The sequence below is a fragment of the Schistocerca serialis genome, chromosome 1, assembly GCF_023864345.2.
Source record: "Schistocerca serialis cubense isolate TAMUIC-IGC-003099 chromosome 1, iqSchSeri2.2, whole genome shotgun sequence".
Taxonomy (NCBI): domain Eukaryota; kingdom Metazoa; phylum Arthropoda; class Insecta; order Orthoptera; family Acrididae; genus Schistocerca; species Schistocerca serialis.
The window spans coordinates 912,483,989-912,496,126 of record NC_064638.1 but is presented as its reverse complement, the minus strand read 5'-3'; the positions used below and the strand labels follow the sequence as shown (position 1 = coordinate 912,496,126).

Here is a 12,138-nt window from a genome sequence, read left to right as displayed (position 1 = left end):
CCTGTTTATCTAGCAGAAACTGCTAATTCAAAATACAATTTATTCACAAATGAGATAGCAGTTATCTTTGAAAGTGTATTTCCAAAAAAGTCATACAGAGTCCAACCTGCTAGGTCTGCAAAAAAACCATGGCTCACTAAGGGCATCATAGCTTCCTGTCAGAGAAAAAGACAACTCTACATAGCATCAAAGACTTCTAACAACTCTGCTCAGCTAAAACATTATAAACTCTACTGTAAAATTCTTGCCAAAGTAATTAAAAACTCTAAAAGTATGTGTATAGCATCTGAAATTACTAATTCTGAAAATAAAATTAAAACAATCTGGAATGTGATAAAGAGAGAAACAGGGGCTGTAAACTACACCAAAGACAAAAATATTGTTTTAACTGTTGACAACTCAGAGATAAATAATAGTGAGGAAATTGCTGAAATCTTTAACCAACATTTTTTAACTGTCCCAACACAGATAGGTTGCCATGGTTCTGTAGATAAAGCTGCCTGTATAATGAAAAATAATTTTCCAGAACCTTTCAGTCAAATAAGTGTGCTTCCCATTACTGCCAATGAAATCAAAAAAATCATACAGTCTTTGAAAAATAAACATTCTGCTGGTATCGACGATATTTCAAGCAAGCTGTTGAAGGCTTGCTGTAGTGAAGTGACCGAAGTTTTGTCTCACATCTGCAACACATCCAAGCAACAAGGAGTGTTTCCAGACAGAATGAAATACTCTGTTGTCAGGCCCCTGTACAAAGCAGGGGATGCTACAAATGTGTCAAACTATCGCCCTATCTCTCTATTAACGACATTTTCAAAAGTCCTAGAAAAAGCTCTGTACAACAGGATTGTGGCACACATTGGTGACCTGAACATCATTAACAGTCAGCAGTTTGGTTTTCAAAAGGGAGTTTCAATAGATAACGCAATTTTCTCATTCACAAATGATGTTCTAGAGTCTATAAACAGCAAGAGGCTGCCAATTGGTGTCTTATGCGACCTATCAAAGGCGTTCGACTGTGTAGATCACCAGATACTCTTCAAGAAGGCCTGTCATTATGGAATTACAGGACCTGTAGGGAACTGGTTAAAATCGTACCTCGAAAATAGGAAGCACAAGATTATTCTAGATGTTTCAGATAGTGTATCACAATATATAGTGGACTCTGAGTGGGGAATTGTGCAGCATGGAGTGCCACAGGGATCAGTGCTTGGCCCCTTGCTGTTCCTCATATATGTTAATGACCTGCCTTTATCCATCAATAAGCAGTGTAAATTTACAATGTTCGCTGATGATACGAGCATTGTGGTGGATAATGTGTCAACTACTGACTTAGAATCTGAGGTCAATCATATCCTTAAAGAAGTTCTGGGTTGGTTTAGTATTAACTCCCTTTCAATAAACCTGAAAAAAAAAACAATTTTATCCAGTTCCAGACAACCCACAAAAACCCAAAAGGAATAGTTATCACACAGAATGATCAGATGATAAAGCAAGTGTACTTATCAACATTCCTAGGCGTATATGTGGACAGTAGGCTGAACTGGGAACATCACGTTCTACAAACACTAAAACGGCTGACGTCGGCAACATTTGCTTTACGAATTTTGTCACGCTTTAATGACATTACCATCTCAAAGTCAGCTTACTTCGGCTATTTTCATTCAGTCATGTTTTATGGCATCATCTTCTGGGGCAATACACCAGCCGCAAAGAAAATCCTCACAGCACAAAAAAGAGCAATAAGAATCATTTGTGGTGTAGCCCCACGAACCTCATGTCGAAATCTTTTTAAACGACTTGAAATACTGACACCAACATCTCAGTACATATATTCACTGATGTGCTTCATAATAAATAACCCCACTCTGTATGAAACAAATTGCCTACATCATGAACATAACACCAGAAGAAAAGAGGATTTCCACTGTGAGTTAAAGAACTTGACACTTATTCAGAAAGGGGTAAAGTACGCTGGAACTAAAATTTTCAATTCCCTACCCAACAGCATCAAAAGTATAAGGAGTAGTACATCAGTATTTAAACGTGGCTTGAAAAATTATTTACTTGAGACTTCACTTTATTCACTCGCGGAATTCTTTCATAGAAATAAGTAAAACCCAGATTGGAAAGATGTTTTTAAATTTTTTGACACTGTTTACTGTTAAACTAATGTAATAATGCCCTAATGTAAAAATTTCTGTTTTTCTCATTTCCATTTTTGGGTCACTTTTAAACCCAAAGTGGGAAGTTTTGATTACTGTTCAAGGTTAAAATAAATGCAATAATGCCCTAAATATGAAACTGCTATCTTCACATTTATGTTGACTAGTTTTTAAGCTAGTAAGTATGACTTTTGTGCACTGTTATTAATACTATAACAATGTCTTTATTCTATGTATTTTATTATGTATATTGACACGTTCCACATCTGAGTGACTTGCTCACGTGTACAGATCTATGGAACAAGTATATAAATAAATATAAAAAAATAAATAAAATAAAATAAATCAGTTTTTCAAATCCCATCTGGTGCAGTCCCCTACAATCAGTCTTTCTTTCTCATCCTGTCTGGTAAATCTCCCCTTACCCACAGTTCTAGGTGACTCTTTCAAAATCTGCCCCTTTTCCTATACCTCTCTAGTCCTTTTCCTTCATCCCTCTTTCTACTCCTTCAACACTTCTGCTGGAAGAAAGAGTCACTGGCTCTGAAAGCTTACATAATTGTAACCTTTTATATGCGTGTTCTGCTGCTGCTTGGTGGGTAGATTTTACTAACTATATCATAACACACAACTATTTTTCCTTTGAAGAGAAGGTTTAGAAACAAATCTGAGGCATAGCTGTGGGCGTTCACATGGTACCCTCCTATGCCAACGTGGAACGACTAGAAGAAACCTTCTTAGCATCCCAAAACCGCAAACTTCAAGTCTTGTTCATGTTCACTGATAGTATCTTCATGATCTGGACCCTGGGCCAGAACACCCTATTCTCATACTACAAAACCTTAACACATCCTCTCCCATCCACTTCACTTGGCTCTCTTCAAACCTGTGTGCGACTTTCCTTGTCAATGACTTGCTCCTCTGTGATACCTCCATCCACACTTCTGTCCACATTAATCCCACTAACCACCAACAGTGTCTGCATTTCAACAGCTGTCATCCCACACAAAAAATCACTCCCACACAGCCTGGCCACCCGGGAACGGTGTGTTTGCAGTGGTGGGAGCTCCAATGCCCAGTATGCTGAATGTCTCCTAAAGGCCTTCACTGATAAGACCCCACCCCCCTGACCTAGCCCACAAACAGATTTTCTGTGCTGTATCCCCAAATAGCCCCAAGAATCAGTTATAAAGGAGCATCCTATTCATCACCCAATACCACCCTTGACTGGAACAACTGAACCATATCCTTCATCAGGGCTTTGCTTGCCTATCATCAAGCCCTGAAATTATGGACATACAACCCAAGATACTTCTCACCCCCCCCCCCCCCCCCAAGGAGGTGTTATATTGCCCACCCAGTCCGTCCCTATGCCACTCCCAACCTCAACCCCTTGCCATAAGGATCAATACCTGTGGAGGACCCAGTTGCACAATCTGCCCATTCCACCCAGCCAGCACTTCCTATTCCAGTCCTGTCACTGCTTCATCTTACCACATCAGAGGCTAGATCACCTGTGACAGCAGAGACATTATATACCAGTTCTGTTGCAATGATTCTTCAGTTTTTTATACTGGTATGGCTGCCAACCAGCTGTCTATGAGGACAAATGGCCACCACCAAATTGTGGCCAAGAGCGAAGTGGATCACCCTGTGGCACAACATGCAGTTGTAAATAACATACTTGATTTTACTGGCTGCTTCACAACCCAAGCATCTGGTTCCTCCACTCCACCACCAGCTTTCTTGAACTTCACAGATGGAAAGTTACACTTACAACACATTCTGCACTCCCACAACCATCTCTGCCTCAACTATGGTAACTCATTATCCCATCACCCTCCACCAAAATGTTCCTGCCCCCTTTGTCCTGTCACCCCCTGACAGCTTGCCTTCCCTACTCTCATTTTGTGCTCCCTATTTGTGCATCCAACAGTCTTTTCCCCCTTCTCTGCTGCTCTCCTTTCCATTCCCTGTTTTTCCCTCCTCCTCTCCCTCCACCACAACCTTCCAGTGCTGTTGTGCCTGTTGGCAAGTTTTACTACCTCTAGCCACTGCAAGCTCCACCAGGCAGTGCTGATTCCTCTTCCCCCACATGTACCCTGCTGTATCTAACTCTCAACCCCCCCCCCCCCCCCACCTCCCCTGCTCCAGATTGTTTCTCCCATTCAATGCATCTCTGTTGCAGTGTGTGGTCATGTGTATGTGCAGTGTGGTTGCCTGTATGAATGTGTGTGTGTGTGTGTGTGTGTGTGTGTGTGTGTGTGTGTGTGTGTGTGTGTGTGTGTGTGTGTGTGTGCGCACGACTCTCTTTTCCTATGAAGGCTTTGGCTGAAATTTTATATATCATGCCTGTCTGCAACTCAACATGTCATCTTTTCAGAGAGTAGCACTCTATCTTTTTCATAATACTGTAGAGATATCACGTTGATGTAGATATAGACAACACACCTAAGCACAGTATGGAATTTAACATTTGGCATAATGAAATATATCAGGGATTTAAAACACTACTGAATTATTATTTCCTTATCCAAATAAAATATTTAGCTTTTTAATTATTTTTCATCTGCGTCAACTTATAAACATGATAATGCATTATGAGCATAACAGTAAATACTGTGTATCTGGTGAAAATCTTCCTATATATGTAGATGAAGAACAGTTAATACCAACAAGTCAGAGGAATAAAATGATGAATTAATTGATAGTGATGGGAAAATTGTTTATTTAACAGTGACTAATTTTTAATAACGCTTCTACTGAAAATCTGCTGAATATAACATATTTTGAAAAACACACTGTTATTTATATTATGTGTGCCTCTCATTCTTTAGTTGTCCATACTAATTTTACCTCTCTACAGTTAAAATAGTCAGAAAATTGATTTTTGTGAAATTTTAAAGTGAATGGCATAAAAAAATGCACGTATAATAAAATTTTACTTACTTTTTCCCTTCTCTGTCAAATGCAACATTTGTAAGAGGTAGTAAATGAGCTTTAAGTACTAAGCATTTCTGAAACCGATGATCTACAGATTCCTTAAGTTTTTTCTGTAGCTTCAAAAGTAAATCTATTAACTGCTGAACAATTTTCTCTGTTATAAGTGGCTCATGTTTTGCAATTATCTCCACCAACTGCAGTACATTTGTCCTTTAATTGTAATTAGTATCACATTACAAATTTGAAATATCATACATCAGAAATCATTTGTTTAAAAAAGCAAACATAAAAACGAATTTATGTATTACAACAGCCAGATAAGTTCAAACCAGTAATGGAACTGTACTCACTTGTCAGAAAAATTGATAAGATCATTCATCTTAATCTTAGACCGTCCGTGTTTCGTATATTCCCAGCCAACACCTAATTAAGAAAATATATATAAAATAATTAATTCCAACAAGCTCAGTTCCAAATCGAGATAATGTAATGCAATAACAAAAAATAATTGTTAAAGGGATTTATTTTACAAATTTAGCACAGAAACACTTTTTAAAAACATACACATATACCTTCTTGACCTCAATGTCACATACAAAAATTATTTATAGTAATATATTTTTTCTTTATAAGTAAACTTAAACATCTATTATGACAAAACTATCAGTATGATTTTTTGTCAATGACTGTCCGCCTGCTTTGCCGAGTGGTAACATATTTGCCTACCATGCAGCGAGCCGAGGTTCGATTCCCAGCTGGGTTGGAGATTTTCTCCACTCTGGGACTGGGTGTTGTTTTGCCCTCATAATCATTTCATCATCACCAACACACATGTCACCCAATGGGTGTCACCTGAAATAAGACTTGCAACTCAGCGGCTGAACTTTCCCGGATGGGGCCTCCTGGCCATCAATGCCACATGATCATTTCATTACATTGTCATGACTCTGTATAAGGGCTAGTGTTAAATAAAAGCAGTTAGTTCATAAGATGCAAAAGGATTACAAACATTGGCTGTGAGCAGTCATTGATTAATTGGTAGTTGTTACTCAGTTGTTGCAGAGTTGTTGCAAGGCAGCAGTTTTGTGACCAGTATGTGAATTGTTGGCAGTCCAAATTGTTAATAAATAAGGAAATTATGTAACTTTGAAATTTATTCAAAAATCACAAAAGCTACTCCATGTCATGTACATAACTGAAAAAAGGAAAATCCAGAACTTTCACTCTGAAAAAGAATGAAGAATTATCACAGTCTACAATCAACGGCAGCATTGACCTTTCAACTTAAGTATGCAAGACATTATGTCACATTTCCTGTTTCAAAACTATTAATATATTGCAATAATCTCATATAATTACTTGAGAAAACTCAGTCAATGACTAAACATTTTTGTGTCAGCTTTTAAACATATTTGGAGCAGAAGTAATACAACATACGTTCAAACATGAATGGGATTCCACAGTGATATGGTTCAAGACAATGAATACACCAACAGATGAAAACAAATGTTCTGCAGTCCAGTTGTAAAGCGTCCATAGTTCGTATCCATTATTTAGTTTAGCAGTTTTCTTACATACTTCTGGGAAGAAGTGAATAGTGTATGTTTATTTATCTGTTTTTAGAAGTGTTATTTACTTTGATGTATTTTGCGATCACTAGTGTAGAGTGAAATAACTTCATCTTGTTGTTTCATGGCGCCATCAGTGCTATAGTCACCTAATTTACTTGAATTTTGCAGCTGTTTTGCAGTAAAGAGTCAGTTGTGCTCCAGTTGTAGAGTGTAGAGAACCTCACAGTGGCAGTGGCAGCAGCATCAGTAGTACTTAGTTCAAATATGTCATTTAGTTTGACAGTTTCCTCATGTGCTTCTGAAAAGACCAACTGCATCAGGAGCTGTAGCGCAGAGCATTTCAGAGACAGCTTAGAGAATATCATGAGTAAGTTTCCTAATCATGTTATCATAACTGGAGGAGACTTCAACATTCCAGCTATAGAATGGAAGAGTCGTACAATCAAAACTGGTTCTGTAGGCAAGGGTTCATTTGAGAGTGTTTTTAATGTCAACATTGCTTGAAGCATACAGTTTGGGAACTTGCTGGTGAGAACATCTCAGACCTCCTGCTGACTAACAGATCTAAAATTTTAGGACAGAGGTGGATGTCAATGATCATGAAGCTATAATGATCACAGACATTACAAGGAATAAAGATGGAAAATATTTTTGCTTTGCAAGAAGGGCAATATGCAGACTGCAGAGTGTTTGAGTAGCCAACATCAAATACTTTAGCTTTGAGGATGAAAATTTGGAGCACAAATATATAAAATTAAAAAGTATTTTAGAATAGGCCTTCACCCCACCCCACATCCTCGCCTCACCCCAGTACACTCACCGAGGACCAGTAAAGAGCTGGCAGTCGACTGAGCACAATGTAGAGAGATGGGTGTGTGCATGTGAGTGAATGTGTGTGTCTTTGTGTGCATGTGAATGAATGTGTGTGTGTGTTTGTGTGCATGTTTTTCCTACAGCTAGAAAAAGGAAATGCATTCCAAAAGCTAGACAAGCTCCTAATCATTTGTTTATGTGCCTATCAATGACACAGTGCTTCTGCCTTTTGGTGAGTCATCTCTTTTATTCCTAAATAATTTGTAATTTTCAACCAGAACTTTCTGTACATTATTATGAATCTTTTCCATGCTATTTTCAGACTACTTAGGCAGTACTTCATCAAATTATGGATTCCAGCTGTCTTCCCCCAGGTAATTGTCCAGTGTTGAATCATTCTATAAGCTGACATGAATGTTATGGTATTGTTTAAGTTGGAGCTTGGTCCTGCCCTGTTTTGGTAAGCAGATGGGTTTCTGGACAATTATTCAAATACAGCTGCAATTCCAGAATTACATCTCACAATTCATGGCCTCTGTCATCTAGTGATACACTGTGACAAAGGACAGATTAACATTCATATAAATACTAATTACAATACAAGTGGTAATAGAGTAACATTTATATAAATACTAATTATGATACTGGTGGTAATAGAGTTTCAGCTCTTGACTACACCATGTTCTCTACTTTATGGGGGTGTCTCTTCTTTCCTAAAACAAGGTACTTTAAACCTAAAATGTATCAATGTCTTATATTTGCTTCAGTTCTGTTTTTCCATTATTAATTTAAGTGGGGAATGCTAAGAGTGCCGTAAAGAGAGAGAATTACTAATGACTGCATACTCTGCAAAATGAAGAAAGGAATGAAGTTCCAAAACCAGTAAAATGCAGAAAACTTCAATATCTCAGCCGCATAATGAGAAATTGAAACAGCTATAAAACTGCTGCAGAGCATTCTTCATGGGAAGGTACCTGGTAAAACAGGATGAGGAAGAAGAAGAAGATGTTGGCTTGGAAGCTTAGGGACACGGACTTCACATGTATGTGAGGAACTCTTTCTGACAAACAAAAGTGATATAGCTTTGGTGGTCACCAGTACCCAAAATGGATAGGCACTAGAAGAAGAAGTTTAAGGGGAAAAAATACTCAAAGTGCTGTAGGAATATGTTTGAAAAAGAATTAAATTTTCCATCTATACTCTCTGTCTTGTAAATCTTTCCCCAACATTATTCTCGTAATTTATCTCTAGACCGAGTCACTCTTTATGATTCTGTAATATGGTGGTTTTCTTTTACTATCTGTGCCTAACTGAACAGTATATTTTAATGTTAACATTTAAGTTTCACAGTCAGATAATCTATTGTTTTATTGGTTCTATAGCTACACTGAAGAGCCAAAAAAATTGGTACATCTGCCTAATGCATAGGCCCCTTGTAAGCACGCAAAAGTGCCACAACACGACATGGCATGGACTTCACTAATGTCTGAAGTAGTGCTGGAGGGAACTGACATTATGAATCCTGCAGAGCTGCCCATAAATTTGTAGGAGTACAAGAGGCTGGAGATCTCTTGTGAGCAGCACATTGCAAGGGATCCCAGATATGCTCAATAATGTTCATGTCTGGGAAGTTTGGTGGCCAGCAGAAGTGTTTAAACTCAGAAGAGTGTTTCTGGAGCCACTCTGTAGCAATTCTGGATGTGTGGGGTGTCACATTGTCCTGTTGGAACTGCCCAAGTCTGTCAGAATGCACAATGAACATGAATGGTTCAGGTGATCAGACAGGATGCTTACGTATGTGTCACCTGTCAGAGTCATATCTAGACGTATCAGGTGTGCAATATCACTCCAACTGCACATGCCCCACACCATTACAGAGCCTCCACCAGCTTGAACAGTCCCCTGCTGACATGTAGTGTCTATGGATTCATGAGGTAGTCTCCATACCCGTATACATCCATCTGCTCAATATTATTTGAAACGAGACTTGGCCGACCAGGCAACATGTTACCAATCATCAATAGTCCAACGTCGGTGTTGACAGGTCCAGGCGAGGTGTAAACCTCTGTGTCGTGCAGTGATCAAGGGTACACGAGTGTGCCTTTGGCTTCAAAAGCCCATATTTATGATGTTTCGTTGAATGGTTCACATTCTGACACTTATTGATGGCCCAGCATTGAAATCTGCCACAATTTGCAGAAGGGTTGCACTTCTGTGACTTTGAATGATTCTCTTCATTGTCATTGGTCCCATTCTTGCAGAATCTTTTTCCAGCTGCAGCGATGTCAGACATTTTATTTGAATTCTGGATTCCTGATATTCACAGTACACTCATGAAATGGTCGTACAGGAAAATCCCCACATCATCGCTACCTCGGAGATGCTGTGTCCCATCGCTCATGCGCCAACTATAACACCACATTCAAACTCACTTAAATCTTGATAACCTGCCATTGTAGCAGCAGTAACCAGTCTAACAACTGCACCAGACAATTGTGTCTTATATAGGTGTTGCCAACTGCAGTGCCGTATTCTGCCTGTTTATATATCTCTATATTTGAATTCGCATGCCTATTCCACTTTCTTTGGCACTTCAGTGTCTATCACTTAAGTTTGTTGGAGCTAAATACAAATTATCAGTTACTGTTACACTGTGTTCTTCAGTCCTTGTATTGTGACAGACAATCCAAAGTGGGACATCCTCAGCTCAATCTGAACTGCCCGATGTCTGGTATTTCCACCTGATAGTCAATTAACTGTCAGTACTACATGCTTGTCTGTTTTATGATCCAACATTGTGAACAGTTTTCTAAGTGATATTTAACACACACAAAGGAAAATCCAGGATGGAATGTGTGTCTGGCTTTAGCTGCCAGAGACTGTAGTCATGTGTGTGTGAGTTGCTTTTGCGTCAATGTGTGTGTGGGCGTGTGCATTGTCTATTTTCGTGTGTGTGTGTGTGTGTGTGTGTATGTGTGTGTGTGTGTGTGTGTGTGTGTGTGTGTGGGTGGGTGGGTGTTTTGTCTGCTTTCGACAAAGGCCTTGCTGGCCGAAAGCTCGCTTTTTGATAGTCCTATTATTATGCCTATCTGCACCTCAGAATCCCTGCTATATGGTGAGTAGCAACTAATATTGATATTAAACACAATTTTTTATGAACCTGAAGGGCCTAGGACTTCGTTCCTTTTTTATTATTATTTTTATTTTATTATTTTTTTCATCTGTATCAGCTTCCTCCTTCTTACTTGTTCTTTAAACCCATGAAAAGTACAATACAAACAGGTTACAGACACCATAATCCAACAGCAATCCTTGCATTATAAACCTTTGCGGAGAACATCAGCAGGCTGACAGAGGACAAGTAGGTAGAACAGGACAGGTTTATCTTAGCCTAAAGAGAGAAGGCCAGAAGATGAGGCAGCCTTTTATTAAGCACATATACATATATACCCTGAAAGTCAATGTGAAGTGCATAGCAGAGGGTATGCCTGTATTAGTTGAGTGGTTCCAATTGTGACTCATTGGTATTATAGTAAAAGGATACTTTTTCTGTTTTGTTTTGTGAAGGTCCACAATTTTACATCTCTGAACACTGAATGCAAGCTGCAAATTGCTGCACTACTCTGAAACCTTATCAACATCTAACAGAACATTTGGACAGCTTTTTTCAGACAGTAGTGAATTATAGGTAACTGCATCACCTGCAAAAATTTTGAGGTGACTATTTACATTGTCTCCAAGGTCATTCACATACAGTATTAACAGCAAGGGTCCCAACACACTTCCCCAGGGCACACCCAAAGCTACAACTACATCTGTTGATGACTCTCCATCCAAGATAACTAGCTGCATCCTTCCTACCAAAAAGTCCCCAATCCAGTCACAAATTTCGCTCAACACGCCATACAATCATACTTTTTTTGATAATAACTATAGATGTGGTACTAAGTAAAATGCTTTTCAAAAACTGAGGAACACTGTGTCTACCTGACTGCCTGATCCATGGCTTTCAATATGTCACACAAGAATAGTTAGAGTTGGATTTCACACGATTTATGTTTTTGGGATCCATGCTGGTTGTTATGGAGGAGGTTACTCTGTTTCAGATGTGTCACTGTATTTGAGCTCATAATACATCCTAAGATTCTACAACAAATCAATCTCAAGGACACTGAATGGTAGTTTTGTGCACTTCTGCTACCCTTGTTGTACACAGGTGTTACTTGTGCTTTCTTCCAACTACTGGGCACAGCTTATTGTTAAAGAGATCTATGGTAGATCATAGTTTTTTTAAAAAAACAGTAATATCTCAGCCACAAAAGTAATAAGTAATCCAAGACCTGCAGCTTGGTGTAATTTTAACGATTCAAGGCATTTCTCAATACCCCTCACACTAGTATCTACTCCACTCATCTTTTCAGTGGTGTGAGAATTAAAATGTGCCAATACTCTTGGGTGTTTCTTTGTAAAAGATGGAGTTTTGCTATCCTCAGTTTCAGTTCCTGCCTCATCCACACGTGACTGGATATTAATTCTGACACCACTAACAGCCTCTATATGTGAACAGATTTTCTTTGTGTTCTATTCAAAATATTTTGACAATATGCTGCTACAGTTGACATTGATGGTTTCACATGTTGCTCTCT

General features: G+C 38.7%; 1 protein-coding gene across 1 annotated transcript in view; it reads right to left on the bottom strand.

The window, feature by feature from the left end:
* The window catches only part of LOC126458506 (dynein assembly factor with WDR repeat domains 1), an 80,166-nt gene that overhangs the window by 62,532 nt on the left and 5,496 nt on the right, over positions 1 to 12,138 (bottom strand). Inside the window, exons 2-3 of the mRNA XM_050095604.1 lie at positions 5,459 to 5,531; positions 5,115 to 5,318 (exon numbers count right to left, since the gene is read on the bottom strand). Coding sequence (XP_049951561.1) covers positions 5,115 to 5,318; positions 5,459 to 5,531 — 277 coding nt within the window. The remainder of the gene's footprint in view (positions 1 to 5,114; positions 5,319 to 5,458; positions 5,532 to 12,138) is intronic.